The 20,227-nt window shown below is 34.9% G+C and overlaps 2 protein-coding genes across 3 annotated transcripts; both read right to left on the reverse strand.

Annotated features, from left to right (window-relative positions):
• Positions 1–1,318: 1,318 nt before the first annotated feature.
• On the reverse strand, positions 1,319–2,753 carry LOC144563880 (UPF0481 protein At3g47200-like). The gene has a single exon (XM_078313346.1). It carries the CDS (start codon positions 2,639–2,641, stop codon positions 1,319–1,321), a length of 1,323 nt encoding a protein of 440 aa, XP_078169472.1. The 5' UTR covers positions 2,642–2,753.
• A 7,146-nt stretch (positions 2,754–9,899) lies between these two features.
• On the reverse strand, positions 9,900–14,817 carry LOC144564185 (uncharacterized). 2 transcript variants are annotated; one of them, XM_078313730.1, is made up of 7 exons: positions 14,481–14,817; positions 13,775–13,985; positions 12,925–13,049; positions 12,357–12,456; positions 11,894–12,277; positions 10,925–11,262; positions 9,900–10,378 (listed from the first exon to the last, which is right to left on the reverse strand). In XM_078313730.1, exons 2-7 carry the CDS (start codon positions 13,959–13,961, stop codon positions 10,157–10,159), a joined length of 1,356 nt encoding a protein of 451 aa, XP_078169856.1. In that variant the 5' UTR covers positions 13,962–13,985; positions 14,481–14,817; the 3' UTR covers positions 9,900–10,156. The 2 variants fall into 2 exon arrangements, with proteins under 2 accessions (XP_078169856.1, XP_078169857.1); XM_078313731.1 differs by having other exon boundaries at positions 12,357–12,453; positions 14,481–14,805.
• Between the last annotated feature and the right edge of the window lie 5,410 nt (positions 14,818–20,227).

Consider the following 20,227-nt stretch of genomic DNA (forward strand, 5'->3'; position numbering starts at 1 on the left):
TTCTCTCCCTCTGTCGCTTATCCTGTCTCTTGCTTCGTCTTGTTGCCTCGTGCACCCCCTCTTGTCCTCTCTAACCGAAACTTTTCTCTTGAATGAAAAATCAAAAATCCCTATGCAGGAATGATGTAGGCTCGCAAACTCCAATTTCTGAGAACGGGATCGGCTCTCTCTGTCTCACGCACGAACACTGTGTCATCTCTTATGGTAGTTTGAATTGGTGACAAATAAGCTTGAATTAACATGACCTATTTTTTCTTGAAAACTGTAATGGCAGTTTTGCGTTGGAAAATTAATATTTGTAGCCATTCCTTGCTCAGTTTTGGTTTCAAGTCGTACAGAGAAATTCGCTGAAGAGGTTTCAAGTTTCAACAGTTCACAGTTAAAATTGCCAAATACTGAGTGTTACATTGTGAAAATACAAGGCATAGTACATTTTACTGGCAATCAGAAAAGATTATACTAATCACAAAAAGCTCCTAACCAACTACAAAATAAACTTCAAATCAGAAAAAAAAAAAAATAAAGAAAAGAGACAAGGCATAGTAGATTTTACTGACAATCAGATCTGATAAATTGACTGATTAATGGCATGCAACAGGGTAAATTGCACAGAAAGCCTGTATCCCGGTAAGGAATAGAAGCATGGTTGCTGCCACTACTGAGATGACTGACCACGGGCTATGGAAGTGTTGGAACTTGAGTTCTAAAAACTAAAAATTCCTTTTCAATAATTTTGCTTAAAATTTCTATTTGTAATATTGAAATCATAGAGGGTTAAATTTGTAAATCTCATGTCCATTAATTTCATTTCCGTCAATTACTCTTTGAATTGATTTATAATAAAAGGAATAATAATTAGCCTAAATGGCACTTGAGCACCGTTTAACCTTTGATTGATTATCCATTAATATTCTTTTAATAGCCTTATATTTTGTATCCGTTTCTTTTTCTTATTTTAATTCATAGTCTCACTCAAACAATGGATCTATATATCTCTCTCATCCATTGATCTCTGAGAGGCTGTGGGTTTTGAATCCGAACTAAAACAAGAATGATATAATTCTTCTATTCTTCCATTCAACCATTTTACATTTATCTCAATTATGAAATTCTGATCTATGTTGAATATTACGGAGTCATCGTCAGTTGCTTTCATGGCGTGCCTAAGGAGCAACAACCCCGAATTATCTTGATTGCGGTTCCATCTTGCACGATGAGATAGAATACGCTTAAGGAAAGTGCTTCGCACGATCCGGGTAACTCTATTTCAATTTGATTTATTTTAATTAATTTCTAACTATCCGAATATTCTGAAAATCTATACCAACAGGAAGTACTCACGCTTCAGTTTCGCCCGGTGTCTGTGCCAGCGACGGTCGTAATATCCTTTTATGTCACTAAACAAATCAGCAAAATAAAATTCCCCACATATCACATTCAAGTCTCCCAGGTGGTTGAAGAAATTTGCCAATTGTTCGTCGCTCGGATCATTGTTTTCAATGATGTCTTGCGCTTTGAGTAATTTAATATCATTCTTGGTTCTTAAGAGTGACTCCAGCAACATAATGTAACTCGTAAGCGGGTACAGGTACAAGTGGCTTGAATCGTTGGATTGCTTTTGGTGTTCTAAACCAATCTTTGAATTCCAAGCAATGAGGTTCAGGATGCTGATCTTCTCTTCAAGGCCGGTCCCGATCATTGGCATTTCAAAAATTCCATTTTTAAACGTGATATCTAGAATATTATCTGGCAACTGTTTCCTTCGAAATATGACACCTGCCTCCCTCAGATCGGTGGCACTTGGCAGTATATACACCGGGCTCCCTTGATCTGCCTTACCACAGAAGAAAGACTTCAGTCTTGCTATTGAAGATTGCATAGTCCCATCTGAACTATTTTGAACTTTGGTTTTTTTAGGAACATAAAACTCTTGGTAAAAGTGTAGTAAATGATGGATTTCACATTGCGGTGTTTCAAACTGGCGGGGCCATACCCACAACGGCGCTCTCCATTGAACAAAATCAGTAAGCATAAGTAAAATTTGGTCACCACTTTCTTTCTCAGATAAGAGGCCCCTGTAGCTAACACTAAAACTATAAAGCTTGTGGATCACAAAGAAAGGAATTTGGTTTTCAATTAACAAAAAATCGGTCACAATTCTATTTTTAATCCAACTAATGTCTACCAAGGCATCATTCTCCTTGTTTAACTTCTTGGAGCATACCTCAAGGATGAAACACCCATCAAGCAATAGCATCTCAATGAACAGTTCACTATTGAGGCAAATAAATCCACTGTAGCACTGTCTTGCTCGTGCCTCCAATGCTCTTATTTCTTTGACAAGGACTTCCAATCGGACTTGATGCCGACTAAGAAAATCCCGAAGATACCGCATCTTGTGTTGCTCCGTATCTCGGTACCTCTCCTTCCCATGATAATATGGACCGATTGAAACTGTTCGAGGCTCATAGTATAGTCTATTGTTATTGCTCTCGATAATATCAATCGGTATCCGGGGAATGGTGATGCGATTATTCTCTCGGGGCTGTCCAGGCAATTCATGGAGCTTTCTGGTAAGTGAATTCTCCAGAGAATCTTCAATATCTTGCATGTTTATCTTTGCTTGTTTGGTGCACGCCATTTCAATCTTAATTGTGTGGTTCTCTCCCTTGTTGATTTATTTTGTTGTTCTTGTTATGTCATTTTCGTAAGATATATATCTTCTTTTTTGTGTCTAAGATTTAAGATTCATTTGTTGATATATTAATGTCTCATACAAGTGTTGGTGATTTTGACAAGACAATGACCAGGAATAGGAGAGAAAGGCAGGTTTTCTAATTTTTTGAAACATGTTTTATCAATTTCTTGACAGTAAAAGCAGTGGACTCAAGTGAGTCAACAATCATTAAAAGAGAATATGGGCTCCAAAAGTCTTTTGTAGAAACAATTGGTGAATTGAACCAGACCATTTTACATATTGGCGAATTGGGCCATACCATTTTACATGACATACCCAAATTGTTTTCATGACACGGTCCAACGTTACTCAATATGGGTCAAGTCCATTGACCCGTCACCCATGCCATAATCTAATTAAGGCTTTAATCGTTAGCCTAGAAAAATTGGTACCAAAACTAAGTGTTGAGTGTCATAATAGTAATTTCTTGGTCTACTTATCATAGCATTAAGATTCTCAACGGAAATTATAAATTTTGCTTCGACTATTTTGATTTGTTGTTTCAATATGATTAATGATTTTTAGGGTATTAATAAAAATCTCCGAAAGAAGTGTAAGTAACCAGAGAGGGGTTGTAATAGCCTCTTATTTTTTTACGAGGAGTGTTCAAATTTTTTTATTTTTTTGTCTCCATTATATATCTATTTTTAAAATATTAATAAATTTAAATTTAAATTATAAATGTCAAAATAAAACTGTTAAATGTGATTTATGTTATTTTTCTCAATGTGTTCATAAAAAATATCACATTTCAATTTTATTTTCATGTGAATTAATCATTTGAAAAATCAACATCTATAAATTATTTACATTAGTACACTTTTACAAGCTCTTGATGACAAATAAAGTTGAAATGTCACAATTTTTTACACATGCATAGATAAAATGATGTTGATCATATGCAATAATATTAATTTGACCTTTAAGTTTTAAATTTTAAGTTATTAAAGTTCTTAAAAATAGAGATATGATGGAGATATAAAAAATAGAGGCATTTGAATCGTCCTTTTTATTTATATCACTCATATATACATTTTTTTTTTTTACCTTTATTAATTGTGTATTGCGTGAAGCTAGAATAACTCTGTCAATATCTCTGATTATCTCCCTGGCACACTAGCCATGGCGCATGCTGCAGTTGATGTGTTGTGCCTCATCACAACAGAATGAAATCCACTGCTATTCTCTTTTCATGAATAATAACCCTGTTATCTCTGTTTTTCTGAATCCAAATGTTCAATTTTTTCGGGAACGAATCTCAAAGCAATTTTTTTCAAAACTTTTATTTGCACGCATTTTGAAATAATTAAATGAATGAATTTCAAAAAGCAAACACATGTTCCATTGCACTACGAGTCAATCATGTAGCCTGTTATTTCATTTTTGTAAGTTTTAATATATATAAATCGTCAGATCATGATCTAAGAAATATTATCACACGTGTCTATACGTTATGTTCCCCAACCGTGATGTATTAGACAAATTACGCTTGGAGTCATGAGTCAATCACGTGTCGTTTTATACTGTGACGCATGATGATCCGTCAAGTCTAATTCACGCTATATTTCATGTCATTTTTAGTCAATTAAAGACACGTCATACGACACATCAGTCACGAACGAAATCTATAACAACAAGTTGATTTAATTTTAAATATTGTAGTTTGAAATCTGAAAATTTGTCAATCAAAGCAAATTCATTATAGCTCATATTAATTGTAAGCCCAAAAGCCCAACTAGCCGAAATGACAAAGTTTTTTCCATGTTTTGTTCGTTTCCTGATTTCTCCTTTTTATCGCTGAGCCTGAGCGCTTGAACCTAATCCGTTCACACTTTACCTCGATAGATTTTTTTCTCCCTCACAGTGGGCGACTCCCTTGCTGCTCACAGTCAACCAGCAATGTTAGTTTTCTAGCCTTCTCCGACACTCCCTCACAGTCCGGGCCTAGATACCCATCCGATATTCCATCAAAAGAGCCGATTTGGTATAGAGCGGATACATGCTTCTTGAACACAGTATCTTGCCAAAAGATGGATATATTTTACTTTGATGGATACATGCTTCTTGAATTGCTTCTGAAGGTTCAGTAGTTGAACGTAGAACGGCATATTGTTACTTTGAAGAGAAGCTCAACCTTGTAAGATAAAATATTAGAAAGAGGCAGACAGAGAGATTGTAAGTTTGTAACCAAATCAAATAAGAATAAATTAATAACAATCAATGGCGTGTGCCTTATCTATTGCCGCCTCCTCTTCACTTTCACCATCAGCTTCCCCATCCCCATCCCCATCCCCATCCCCATTTACTTCTCGCCGAGGCCTTTGCCTTGTCTGCTACGCATTCCCGGAACCCAAATCTCAACCCGACAGAATCACCAATAAACCAAATCCACCACCCACTACTACTAATTTCCCCAGCTACACCAATTTTGACGATCATTTTGGGAAGATTGCGACGCCACGTCAGCAGCATTGGAAGCGTAAACAGCAGAAGGGGGAGAGAAGGCAGCTCTGGAAAGCAGATGCCATTTCTCCCCAAGAGGCACTTGACCTTTTTGATCAACTGTTAGCTGCTAAAAACCCTCCAACATCCATCCACCAATTAAATCAGCACCTTGCCGCCTACACCAAAACCTTAAGAAACCCTTACCCCACTGTATTTTTACTATTCACCCGCTTAACCCAGGCTGAAGGACTTGGTCCTGATGAACATACCTATGCGATCTTGATGGACTGCTGTGCTCGAACGAATCGGGTCAGCCTAATGTTTGGTTTTCTCGGACAGTTTCTCAAAGAGGGTCGCAGATATAAACCCATGATCTTTAATCCAATAATCAAACACCTCTGTATGGATAAAAGAACTGGTGAGGCCGCAATTGTGGTACTCGACAAAATGCCTAAGCTGGGTTGTATGCCCAATGTAGTCTCGTATAACATTCTTATACATGGGCTATGCAAGAACGGTGAAATTGTTAAGGCATTGGATTTTCTAGATGTCATGGTTTCGCAAGGACATGAGCCTGATGTCGTGACCTATAACACTCTTATAGATGGGGTGTGCAAAAAAGGTCAAATTGAGAAGGCGTTGGATTTTCTAGATGCCATGATTTCCAAAGGGCTTGAGCCTAATATCGTGACCTATAGCACTCTTATAAATTGGCTGTGCAAGAAAGGTGAAATTGAGAAGACATTAGATTTTCTAGATGCCATGGTTTCCAAAGGGCTTGCGCCTGATGTTGTGACCTTCAACACTCTTATAGATGGGCTGTGTAAGAAGGGTGAAATTGAGAAGGCATTGGATTTTTTAGATGTCATGGTTTCCAAAGGGCATGAGCCTAATGTTATCACCTATAGCACTCTTATAGATGGGCTGTGCAAGAACGGTCAAATTGAGAAGGCATTGGATTTTTTAGATGCCGTGATTTCCAAAGGGCATGAGCCTGATGTCGTGACCTATAGCACTCTTATAGATGGGCTGTGCAAGAAGGGTGAAATTGAAAAGGCCTTTGATTTTCTAGATGCCATGATTTCGCAAGGACATGAGCCTGATGTCGTGACCTATAGCACTCTTATAGATGGGCTGTGCAAGAAGGGTGAAATTGAGAAGGCATTCAATTTTCTAGATGTCATGATTTCGCAAGGGCATGAGCCTAATGTGGTGACTTATAACACACTTATAGATGGGCTGTGCAAGAAGGGTGAAATTGAAAAGGCATTGGATTTTCTAGATGTCATGATTTCCAAAGGGCATGAGCCTGATGTCGTGACCTACAGCACTCTTATAGATTGGTTGTGCAAGAAGGGTGAACTTGAGAAGGCATTGGATTTTCTAGATGTCATGATTTCCAAAGGTCTTCAGCCTAATGTGGTGACTTGTAACACACTTACAGATGGGCTGTGCAAGAAGGGTAACTTGAGAAGGCATTGCATTTTCTAGATGTCATGATTTTGAAAGGTCTTGAGCCTGATGTCGTGACCTACAACACTCTTATAGATGGGGCGTGCAAGAAGGGTGAACATGAGAAGGCATTGCATTTTCTAGATGTCATGATTTCGAAAGGTCTTAAGCCTGATGTTGTAACCTATAGTGCTCTTCGAAATATTCTTTGATGATCTACTTTCTTGATTATTCTTGTTTGGTGGAGAAGGCAATAGAATGGCCACATCAGGTTGATAGGCACAATTTCCTTCTTTTTATTTCTTTTTTTCTTTCAAATTATGATCACATGAGATTAGTCATTTTGTTTATGCAGTTTTTTTATAACTAATGTATTATTGGTCACCTTTTTATTTTTATATGGTCTCTTCAACATTTTGTGCTGGTAATGGAATTGGCATGTTAGTGCTATAAAAGGATGCTTTTACTCTTTGGGTAAAAATTTGAAGATGGCGCTTATCCCTTCCCAGAGTGTGGCATTGCTACTGTTGCAACCTCTTCTACATAAAAATCTTACGATGTAAACTTCTCGTTTACATGTGGAAATGGGCTGGACTAAAAGTCACGGGCTTCATTCCAAGCTCGAGTGCTGGCCTAGACTTCTCCTTACATTATTTTGTTCGGTTTTAATTAATTACCCCAAGTTTGCCTGAGAGTTACTGTGTTCTCTTCGCTGATAAAAAAAATATGTTCTGATACTTTCAAAATTTTGTCTTCGTTTTGTCAGTTGGTCTGCATTACTTTTACATGTTTATAAATTTTGTGGATACTTTTCTGTGAAGGTCTTACTGAAATTCTGTGTGTATATCTTAGCTCATCATTTTTCCTTCGTTGCCTTTTTTTTTGAGCCATGAGTTCCTTGAAACATAATAGCAGAACTGATGAACTTGGAAAATTTATGTAGTATGTTATATAGGAATTAGACAATTACTCTTGGAGTTGTGAATTATTTCTTGTAAAATGATGAATGCACTGGAGGGGAACAAGCAAGAGATGAGAAACATAGTTAATATATGCCTCTCAAGTCTCAACTAGCGTTAGTATCGTATATAGTTATGTCATAGTTTTGCATACAGAAACTGTCATGGTCATCTCTGAATTCACATCCTCTCAGGTTACCAGACTGGCGGACTGAGTACAATTGAATCGGATGATCCAAAATTGTCCTTTTTAACTTGGCACGAATCAAAGCACAAATTATACTGCCCCCTCTGTCATCCCGAGCAAGGTCTGGCTGAGAGTAAATCTGGGGCGTCCGTTTCAATTACTCTGAGAGGACACGGATCTGTTATCTCTTGGCTCTTCATTTTCACCATCAGCTTCCATATCCCTGTTCCCATCCCCGTTAGGCCTCCCTTGTCTGCCAAGTGTTCCCAGAATCCAATTCTCAACTCGACAGAATCACCAATAAACCAAATCCACCACCCACTACTAATTTCCTCAGTAACACCTATTTTGACGATAATTTTGGGAAGATTGCAAGGCCGCGTCAGCCGCATTGGAAGGGTAAGCATGAGGAGGAGAGAGGGCGGGTCCGGAAGGCAGATGCCATTTCTACCCGAGAGGCACTTGAAAGTTGACCTGTTCGATCAATTGTTGGCTAGAGGCCAGCTGAACTCAAACCGACTTACATATATGTGCAAATTTAAATAGTCGAACTTTTCAAGTAAAACAAATGGGCAGAATTATTGACGCTGAATTTCACAATGTGATCATTAGTGTGTTTGGTATTATTCTTCAATTTACATTAATGTTTCTCGTGAATCCATTCGGAAACTAATTGGTGTTTATGGAGTACCGTACCGTACATGTTCTGTATGGTCCAGGTATTATTCCTGGAAATAAATATGTTGTTATTCCTTGGGAATAGGGCTGCAAACGAATCGAACCAAATCAAACTTACTCCAGTTTAAGTTTGAGTTTGAATAAAATTTAAACTGAACTGATTTGATTTGTTTCAAAACAAACTTCAATTGAATGAATTAATTGTGATTTTTCTTCTAATCAAATTGAAGTCAACCGAATCACGAATTACGTATTTTTTTGGCAGCCACCGGTAGTTTATGCATTAGTTTTTTCACGTGGAACAAAATTCACACGGTTTCTTTTTGCCTTTTACTTTCACGTATTTTCATTGATGAATTATGAGTCAGCCCAAAATTCACTTAACTTTTATGCTGCTGGATTGATTAAAATGACGGCATGAACCTAGTCAAATGAAACTTATTTTCATTGTTAATTTGTTACGCTGCTGAAATATTTTCCTATTATAAGTTGCCATTATATTAACAATTTTGAACTCTGATATAAGTTTGGTTCCGGCAGTATTAAAGATTGATGGTTTAAGCCATTAGTTGCATTATTTGAGATTCATCAAACGAACAATACCCAGTTTGAGTTTGTGTTTGAATAAGATTCGAACCGAACTAGTTTGATTTATTTCATAACAAACTAATTTCCAATCAAATTAATTACAAACTTTTTCCGAATCAAACTCAAATTGAATCACAAACTACAAACTTTTTGTACAACCCTACTTGGGAATAACATGAATCTGTTATTCTGATCCCTAGCTGTTGAGATTCGTGCATGAATTACTTCGCTGAGATTCACACATGAAAAAATTGAATGGTTGAGATCGGAATAACAGGTTCCTGTTATTCCCAATTTCCTTGGCTGTTGTTACTACAAGGTCCCAGTTTTCTGTGATCTGAGTCGTGAAACACTTAAAAAAAATTTTATTATTATTTTATATATATATATATTTTTATGCTCTCTCTGTATACACTAACGGAACCCGAATGAAAAACTCAGCACAAATGTAGGCTTGCTATTTTTTCTACCATTCGAATTGATTGTGCACTTTTTTCTGTTAGTGCATATAGAAATAACCACATTATTGGAAAAAAAAAATATATATATATACAAGCTTTAGTATATTTAACCAAAGAACTCCGCGATTAAAGTAATTGTGCTGCAGCTTTATACAGTATCTGCGCCAACAGACATCACAATTGCTGCATTCAAAAGCACCAGTAATTCTGTTTTCACTTTTGAAAAACGCAAGCCATATATATTCCCCAATTGCTGCATTCAAAAGCACCAGTAATACGAGTTCCATATGTATATCCTCTCACTTGGCCCCAACTTGAGCAGGAAAAGCCAACAGGGTTTTCACGCAAATACCACAGGTATGAAAATTGTGTAATTCAACAAATCTGCAATATGCAATAATATGCATGGAATTTTCTATAAAAATTTATAGTGTATACAACCACTAACCCCCCCCCCCCCCCAAATTCTCTAGTCTAACAGATATACAACAAGAGCAAGCAGTACACCACGGAAAATCTAACCCTACTAAGGGGGAGGCTGCTAGACCACCTAATTATTTCTACCAAGACTTGTTCTACTGCAGTTTCCTTGTAGACAATAAAGACAACAAGGCAAAGTAATAGAACAGGTCATCAGACTAATAGATCATTACATTGTTCGTCCTTGGATCATGGACCTGAAGTCAATAGAGAGAGAGGTTGCAGCTGCCACCTTCCCACGTAAATTGAATTTTTGAGCAATGAGTGGCCGCACATCTTGTACCCCAGCTAAGCTCTCTAAAAATGGCAATAGAGAGAGAAGCTCTCTATCATTGGGGTCATCAAACCAGCTTTCAATCGGCACACCATTGTCTATCTGGAACCCAAATGCCTGATAAAAGAAATGCACTGTAAATCATTTCACATGAAAATAAAAAATATAGCTGGTAAAATCCAACTCAACTTGCATCAACATGAACTCAAACCCCTACCTAAAACCAAACTGAGTAGAATTCAGAACTCATTCAATCGACACAATAAATGATCTGAATCCAAGTAACCTCAAAATAGATGGTCCTGAAACCCAAATCCTAGGCTATCTGAACCAGACAAGAGAACATTCCAATTTAGTGGTGGAACTTGTGCACAAAAAACACAAGTCATCAGAAATTTTCTAACTTGAGTGAGCACGACCAATTACTTGCTCTCTTTTCATTAATGATAGTGAGGGTAAGACTGTCCGTTTGGCCATGTTTAAAAATTGTTTTTCTGGGTATTATAGGAGATTCCAAGCAATTTGAAACTAAGATATAATACTAATAAAGAATTCCAGTTCTGGCCTAGTTGATATATACTAAAAACTAAAATAAAAAATCAATAATATTAGACCATCAGGTGAAAATAAAATAACCATATCAGTGTAAAAGCAATGTGCAACCTGAGGTGAATTATCAACAATAATAACATGAGAAAGATCCCGCCCAAGCACTGACAGATCCTTCAAATAATTCCCTTCCACAAAAACACAGGAATCCCTATACACCCTGTGTCTAAACAGCTTCCTTTTTGGGTCCAGCACATTTAATAACTGCTCGGCATAAATGCTCTGGCTAGCAGTGAATATAATCGTCTCGAAAAGAGATGCAACTCTCTCTAGGAAGTCACGCAGGTACGGCCGGCATTTCACGTAAATTGTGTGCTCTTTCAGGTTGAAGTTCACTAGGAAGGAGAAATCTGCATCTGGGCACGGCTCGAGCGTGGAATGTACCAAGGTCTCTGACAGATAAAATAACAAAAAAATTAAAGGCATGCATGCAATATAAAAATGAACTTATCAAGCCATTTTGAACTCATTATACATAATTTCATTAGGAGATGGCTTTTCCTGTGCACCTAACAAGTTTCTACCAAGCATTACCAACAACAGGCATTATACCTGGAGTGGCATTACACCTGGAGTGAGGCTATGGTACTGTGCATAGTGCAGATGGGTCCATTCTATGGATCAATATTTTTGTTTCCAAAGTCAAAATAGTCGATCTGAACCGTTCAACATGATCTCCATATGAAAATGTACTTGCAGGTCTAATTTTACATTTTTTAGAATTTTTTTACTACCTTTAGATAGGTAGAAAATTGCAATTTTTGAATGGCCTATAATTTTTAGATCAAATGATTCTCTACCTCTATCTAATATATTGATAAAAAAATTCTAAAAACTGTAAAATTTGATCTGCGAGTACATTTTTATATGGAGATCATGTTGAACAGTTCAGATCAATTGTTTGGACTTTGAAAATGGAGATATTGATCCATAGTACGGAACATTATGTGCTATGGATAGTACCATAGCCTCACTCATATACCTGCCAGTGCACCAACACTGAAGTAGGGAATGTATACTTACCATCTAAGTCAAGTACAAGAGTAGTTAACGGGCAGCTTCTGGTCTGTTTTGGTAATAGCACGGGCCGAAACCTTGGAACAACCAAAGACAAATCGGGCAGGTCCTTTATGAACACATAAGGATCAAAGTCATCATATTCCTCTGCTTCCTCAGCCTCCACACCACACTCGTCAGAAGAGATTGAATCCTGACTCTGCTCATCTACACACTCCAGTTTGCTGTTATTCTGTTGCATGGCCAAATATATGGCCGAAACTTCACTTGAAAGGTTACCAAGGCCACTAAAATCATCCTCCTCAGCATGGGACATCACCACATCAGAAACCGTGCATTGTTCATTGCTATCCTGTTTCACTTCTTCCATCTTCTCGTCTATTTGCAAGTCTGTTAAAAAAAATTGCAGAGGAATATAATTTGACTGCACAGCAGATGGTGCAATTAAACTTAACACCGAAGAAGTTACCTTTCTCATGGCAAATATCTTCACTTTCCTTGTGATGGTGAAAAGATGGGGAAAATAAGGCCTCCCGGTTGCAATCAGCTGATATCTCCTCAGAATTCTGCTATATTGCAAAAAACCGAAGTTTTGATAATCCAAAGGGAATTTTTTTAATGTAGGCAAGGGGATAACTCTTAACCCGTGTCATATTCAGTTGATTACTGAAAAAATGTTCTCCCCTTATCCAACTCACAATACCCTGTTAAAATTTTTATTCCTCTGTGTGACCTAAACCATCCAATCTGAATTACCGGCAATCAAGTTGAGTTGGATCCTTACTCAGATTCTACTCTGACCAGCATTTCGCTGTTAGTCTAGTCTCACAGATTCAGAAAGGAATTCAAGAAGGTTGACCTGAGTCGGCTAGCTTATCAAGCAATCGGCTATGTATCACCAAATTAGTGCATGCAAATTTTGTTTTGTATATTTTGAAATATGTTGTGAGAAACAGGTTACTATTGAAACCTTAGTACAGTATTACACTGGTGTAGTTTGACACCATAAAACAATACGAGTAAATGAGAAAACTGACCTTAAGGTCAACAGAAGTAGGCTTAGAGGTACAAACTCCAACAGGAGCGCATCCTGCTGTACCCAATCTGGTGCATAAATTTTTCCCTTCTTTTTCTTGACCATTTTTCTTCGAAAGTACTCTACCTGCATGTTCCAGAAACTTAATATATAATGTGTACTTAGTACTTTTAGTCCATTTTTAAGAGCAACATGATGCCCTGAAAAGCAAAAATAAGATATGCACCAACAGCAAAACAAAAGATGCAATGCATGCCTCACAGAAGAAATAGGACACATACTTACTTCAGGCCTATGTAACCTCTCCTTCATCACTGCCTTTTGTTTTAGTATAAAATTTAAACGGGCAAATGCAAATCCCTACCCCTATCTCTGTGCAAAATTGGCCTAATAAGTAGGTATATATCAGCATATTTTATTGAAATTGAGTACAATGATATCACCAAGATGGATATACGAGATATGCCTTACTTTATTCCAGGAGTGCACATGACATTTCCAATTTTGAAGGGGCATGCATGAAATTATTCCATTCTTTTTATGGTGTGATGTTTGAAATTATATGAATTAAAATAAAGCTTTACTAAGAATTAATGGAGTTTAACCAGCACTATCAAAATCACATTTTAGGTAGATGGGCAGCAATAAAAAAGACAAAACTACAGACCTACAAAGAAGAAGACAGCTTAATTATATTTTCAACTTCTCAATTACTTTACCGAAAATTAAAAATTTCATACTATTACAAATTTTATATTTATGTAACATTAGCCATACGACAAAACCCATATTTATTGATATTTATGGTACTTCAACAAATTCAGCAATAAGTACACAGCATACTACATTACCTGATTTCTGCTTCTTGGCTGAAGAAGTAATCAAATCAGCAACTTTCTTCTCAGACAAGGTAGTAGTCATTTTGGAAGCCCTAGGAGATCTAGGATTACTAATGGAACTTTCTCGTGAGACATTATTTCGTGTAAACCTCGTATTGTTGCTAGTACTTTCCCTAACAGATTTTCTCCTGGTTTGCATGTTTAAATAGCATCCAGCATACTCCTGACACACATAATATAAGAACATTTAGATTGGAAAGTTATTGAAAATAGCATCCAGTATACTCCTGACACACATAATATAAGAACATTTAGATTGGTAAGTTATTGTACATAGCATCCAGTACACTCCAGATACGCATAAAATCAGAACTGAAGAAAATGAAGCCTGATTGATTATAACAACAAAATCAAAAACCAAAGTGTTTTTATTTTCTGCAATACACTGTTATTTATCTTGTACTACAATAGAGGTAACAGCTTATGATCTAGATACAGTATAAGATACTATGGTTTGAACAAGATTTGGCTGTTTAAAATTTTCATCCCAAAAATAGGCCTTATTTATCATAAACAATATTTACTCTACTGTCACTTTCCAATTGAGGTTGTTCAGCTTTTCAAGCATGCATTCAATTTCACTTAACTTGGGGAGCGCTCCCCCTCCCCCACCCCCAAAACCCCAACCCTGCTACTGTTTGATTGTGAAATACCTTACCTTAAATTAGGCGGAATAGTTCGATTGTTGCTACAATGGTTTGGAAAATCACTCGGCAACCCCCGATACGATCCAACTAAGGAGCGATTTTCCAAACCGACTGGCCGCGTTTTAGGCGAAAGAACCCTCAAATCGGAAGAGGCTCGCCGTCCTGCCTTCTAGCTTGTTTGCGACGCACTGAATCTTCAAATTTGAGATTTTTTGTTTGTTTTTTCCGATTCGGTTATTCACAAGCAAAGAAAGGTTGATTAGGGTTTTTTACACGGGGGTTAGAGGGGGGAGAGGGAAGAGGGAAGAGAGAGAGAGACGAGACTGGTCGTTTGATTTGTTGGGATCCAGTGGTGTTAAATCTATACCAGTGTGATCTTATCGAGTACAAAATCTCCGAAGTAACTCAAATTTTAAGCTTAGACAACGACCGTGTGATCCTAATTTGGCCTGAAGTGGAACGCATAGGTTATCTTAAAATTCGTGCCAAAGCAGATCTGAGATCCCAATCAAAATCAAATTTCGAGTTACTTTAGGTGATTCAATTCGGCCTTATCTATCAAATAGCGGTGTGCCACGTCAGATTGAAGAATTGAGGCGTTCCAGGATCAAACATTTATTGCCTCCATTACGGAACTGTCGGTTATGTCCGTTTGAAATTTGAACCAAACGGTCAATTGTGAAAAATTAATCCTGATTATTTCCATTTTATCAGCCTGAGTAAAACTTAACAGTTTACAGTAAGGGTGAAACGGAGGGATAGCAGCAAAATCATATTCATATTCCTTTCTAATTTTCTAAATACAAATATGAATACGGATTGAATATTAGACATATATATGGATCAGATCAAATACTTATTAAAAATATATATTAAAATATTATTAAAAAATACTAAAGTTCATAATATTTATCTAATTATAATAGTTAATAACTTAATTTGTTCGTAATATTTATTAAATATATTGGTATATAGCTACTATTTGAATACGGATAATTAAAACGTGAAACCATATATGTATTCATATCTACACGGATATTCAGACATTCACATCTAATTTTTGAAATACATATCGTATATTATTCATGCCGTTTTCACTCCTAATTTAGACTATATGTTTATTATATAGTACAGACAAATTTAATCACTAATAATAGTAGTTTCTGATATATTATTTGACGGGTTACTATGGGTTTTATCTAAAAATAATAAATTAAATAATTATTTTAAATCATAAAAAATCTTCAAATTGATTTGAGTACCATGTTGATTTCATTTCTTGTATCTTATTTTTCGTTGTCACCCATTGTTATCATATGAAGTTTATCAAGAATTGGCAAGTAACAACACAACATAAAAGTTGCATAATATTTAAAATGCCTTTGTAAAATGAAATATCCAACTAAATTTTACGATTATAAACATAATGAGGAATTATTTAAACAATATTAGTAATTTTATGTCATTTTTTTGGCACTCAACCAAAATCTAAGTTTTGAGAGCATCTTGTGCTAAAATAATCAATTTGAAAGTTTAATCTATAAAAAAAATTATAATTTTATTCAAAGGAAGCAGCTAACAGTCCCCGGCCCTCAGTCCTCCGAAAATTTCCGGACTTTTTACACTAATTCTATAAACAAGTTCATTAGATCATGTAATACTATGAAAACAATCCTATAAACAAGTTCAATGGATGTTCTGTAGATGAAACCGCGTGGTTCTAGATGAAAACGCGTGAAAGCTGTTAAAAACGCGTAACAGCTGTTGGGGACCACCTTCTATGAACATATACATAGTATCTTGTAAACATACACATATTATCCTGTGAACATACACATATTATCCTGTGAACATACATATTGTACTTGAAATTATGGCAGTTGAAAGCGCGTCGGAACTAAGCTAAAAACGAAGGTTTTTATACATGAAAATTTTCGAAAGACTGTAGCCCAGGAGATGTTACATTTTCTTTTATTCAAAAGTTGCTTTTAAAGATGTGTCATAGGTGGCCGTAGGATGAAAACGGCAGAATGGAGGTGTCCATTTATTTTAAATGGAGAAAATAGTAAAAACACTGGAGGCGTACTATTTCAAAAATGCGATCGTTACGCACGAATTTTTTCGCACACGTGGTGCGGGTACCACGGGCTCTCGTACTCCTCCGGATCCCATGATCAGGATGTTATATGGTTATATTGATTCAACAAATCAGGAAATGCCGCGTTTACATAACTCCAGGAAGTAAAGTTCGCGAAACTCGCAAGAAAAAACTCTGTACCTGAATAATTCGGGGTGCATAACTAGCGCTGCACAAGAAGTTTGTAGTTCACGATTTGAGTTTGATTCGAAAACAGTTCGTAATTAATCTGATTCGAAATTAGTTGTTCTAAAATAAATTTAGTTTGATTCGAATCTTATTCCAACTTAAACTCAACCTGAGTATAATTCGTTCGAAATTGGTTCATAAACTTTTTAGATTCAAATCTCAAATAATGAAACTAATAGCTTCAACCATCAATCTTTAATAATGCAGAAAATAAACTTATATCAAAGTTCAAAATTGTTAATATAAAATTTATAATATAAAAATACTTCAGCAATGTAACAAATTAACAATAGAAATAAGTTCTATTTGACTAGATCTATACTGTGATTTCAATTAATCCAGCAATGTAAAAGGTAAGGAAAATTTGGACTGATCCATAATTCATCAGTGTGAATTCGTAAAAATAAAAGATAAAAAAAAACCGTGTGAATTTTGTTTCACATGAAGAAAACTAATACATAAACTACTAGTGACTGTCAAAAAAATCCATAGTTCATGATTCAATTGACTTCAATTCAATTCGAACAAAATTTGAAAAAAAATCGCAATTAATTTGTTCGATTGAAGTTTGTTCTGAAACAAATCAAACCAGTTCGGTTCGAACCTTATTCAAACTCAAACAGGAGTAAGTTTGATATGGTTTGATTCGTTTGTAGCCCTAGTGCAAACGAGTCAGATACGGATTGGATAGTGATAAAATCATATGCATATTTGCTTTTATTTTTCAAATATGAATATGGATCGAATATTATATGAATATGTACGAATACTGAATTTTCTAATATGGATTCAAATAAGGTCGGATAATATCCGATCCGTTGCACCCCTAACTTGAATTCATTTCCTCTAATAATAATTCTCTACCTGCATTATTACGAATTTTAGAAATCTACTCATTTTTATTAAAATTACTTCGTAAATTTTGATCAAGTTTAGTTTCTCTGCAAATCTTATTTTGAATTAAGTTAAAAAATGATACTTTTTAATCACTTCCTCCACGTAGGGATCAAGTTACAACAATTTTTGAGTTACAACAACTATTTTATACATTTTTAAAGTCCAAATCGTCAATCCAACCCGTTAGATGTGATCTCTATAATAAAATGTGCTTGGAGACCAAATTTTACATTTTTTGAAATTTTTTTACTATTTATTAAGATGGGTACAAAAACTAGTCAAATTCAAACCATTGAATTTTGTACCCATCTTAATAAATAGTAAAAAAATTTCAAAAAATGTAAAATTTGGTATGGAAGCACATTTTATTGTGGAGATCACATCTAACGGTTTGGATCGACGATTTGGACTTTAAAAATGTAGGAAATAGTTGTTGTAATTTGTTGTAACTCAAAAATTGTTGTAACTTGATCCCTCCTCCTCTTATAAAAATAAAATAAGATACTTGAAATTGAATCTTCGATTTTGACTTTTATATTACAAATGACAAAATAAACTTAAGTATTTTATAGCATAAAAGTTAGTGATATTGAAACCTTCGTTATAAGAAATATTTTTCGGTAGAAATTAATAAAAATGAAAAGACAGTGGATAGATTACATTAGATTTTTTATTAGTAGAAAAATTGATAGAATTTCTACTAATTTTAAAAATAAAAAAGTTTTCTACCCATCCAAACTTAATTATCATTTTTTTTTTCCAATTTGATGCATAGATAAAGGGAATTATTTTATATATCTCTAATAAAATATAAAAAAGCATTGAAAAAGTCGATGGAATATTTCCATTATATTTAAATTTTAAGATATTATATCTATTTTTGTAAAATCTTTTTTATAATTTAATAGAGAAAATTAAATAGAAAAACTGATTCGAATAGGAAGAATTCAAACTTTATATTTTTAAATTTGATAGAAACTCTACTGATCCTTTTATCAACTAAAAATCTAATATACTTCTTTGGTTTCTCCCTTTTTTTAATATTTTTTGCTGAAAAAAAATTCTCTCCTTCTAGATAAGTATATAAAAGTAGCGACGCAGTCAAATATGTAAATTATTTTATTCTGGATAAGCTTTTTGTACGACGACACGAAATTTAATGAGAGCTTATATCCTCGGGAAAACAAGAGCAATGCAGTGCTAGGTTGTCAGTTGACAGTTGTTCACTTGCTACCCGTGTGAAAAGGAAGTGACAAATCAGTGATAAAAATATTGACACATGTTCGTTCCGATCCGTAAATTGGATCTTCATCAGAATTTAATCAGATAATGCAGGATTATTTTACAAAAATCACAAACTAATTTTAAATTTTGGTTCAGAAATACACTCTACTTTCCAACTATGATCCGAAACACACTTTATGAGGTGATTTATGTTGGAAAAATATGAACTAACCAACTAATTTTAAATCTGAATTTTGATCAATAAAATAAATAACAATTATATTAAAAATATAATCAAGAATATAATTAAAACTTTATTACCCGGAGCTGCAAAACGCGAACATAAGGCAACTTCCCGTCCTAAACGCAGGAATAATCGGTTAAACTTGCCTCAAGTTACGCCGGTATTCCTCTACCTGCGGGCGCAACCGTGGTAGAGGTTGATGTAGCTTCTTTCAACAATGATAGCAGAATAATATGTTTTCTATAAATAAAATATTTATTTGTGGGAGAATAGAAATTGAATTTATGAAATATGGAGCTAACAGGAAGAAGAGAGTATATCCATTATTAGATGATAGCTCTTCAAATGATATGTGTTATTTATAAGCAAAACCATAGATATCAATCAATTTGTGCATTCATGACTATTAAAAAGTGATATTCAATTATATTACCGTTTGAATGTTTTAAAGAAAATAGACGTTGAGATTGATGAATAAAACTCAAACGGACAAATGATTTAATTGCTTGTGCATATTTCAATTGAGTAATTCTTCAATTGATTAAAATAAATAGTAACCGAAGAATAGTAACATAAAGGTCATGCACAGCTCAAATACCACATATATTTGATTCGATCTTTTGTGGCAATGGAATAGAGAGCTTTTGTATGAAAATTGGATCATACAACTAATTCACAAATAGCTCCATAATTCATAAAGTTAAAAACCATTAATATTAAAATAAATATTATTTAAATTTTGAGTTTTAAAATAAATTTCTAACAATTTAAAATTTCAACAATCCACAAAATCAACGATCCTTGAATTGCATGAAAGTGATGAAACTGCAACAATTCGAAATCAACAGTCCTTAAATTGCATTATCGAACAATTTTAGATGAAATTTGATTGTCAAACTATTTATGTGTCCAATCATATACCTATAATTATGTGTTCAATCAGCTCTAAAAAAAAACAATTATGTGTTCAATCATATACCTATAATCATATCCCAACAGGCCAGGCCAGTCCAATTATTCGAATTTTTTTCATAAACCATAATTAATAAAAAGAATTTTATGGAACC

Source organism: Carex rostrata, chromosome 13 (genome assembly GCF_964058835.1).
Source record: "Carex rostrata chromosome 13, lpCarRost1.2, whole genome shotgun sequence".
In the NCBI taxonomy this organism is placed as follows: Eukaryota; Viridiplantae; Streptophyta; class Magnoliopsida; order Poales; family Cyperaceae; genus Carex; species Carex rostrata.

Coding starts and splice junctions, on each gene's coding strand:
- LOC144563880 (XM_078313346.1), bottom strand. CDS start 2,641: ATGGCGTGCACCAAACAAGCAAAGATAAACATGCAAGATATTGAAGAT.
- LOC144564185 (XM_078313730.1), bottom strand. CDS start 13,961: ATGCAAACCAGGAGAAAATCTGTTAGGGAAAGTACTAGCAACAATACG. Junction 12,278..12,356: donor AGATATTTGCCATGAGAAAG/GTAACTTCTTCG, acceptor TTTTTTTAACAG/ACTTGCAAATAGACGAGAAG. Junction 10,379..10,924: donor TTGTTGATAATTCACCTCAG/GTTGCACATTGC, acceptor TTCTTTTATCAG/GCATTTGGGTTCCAGATAGA.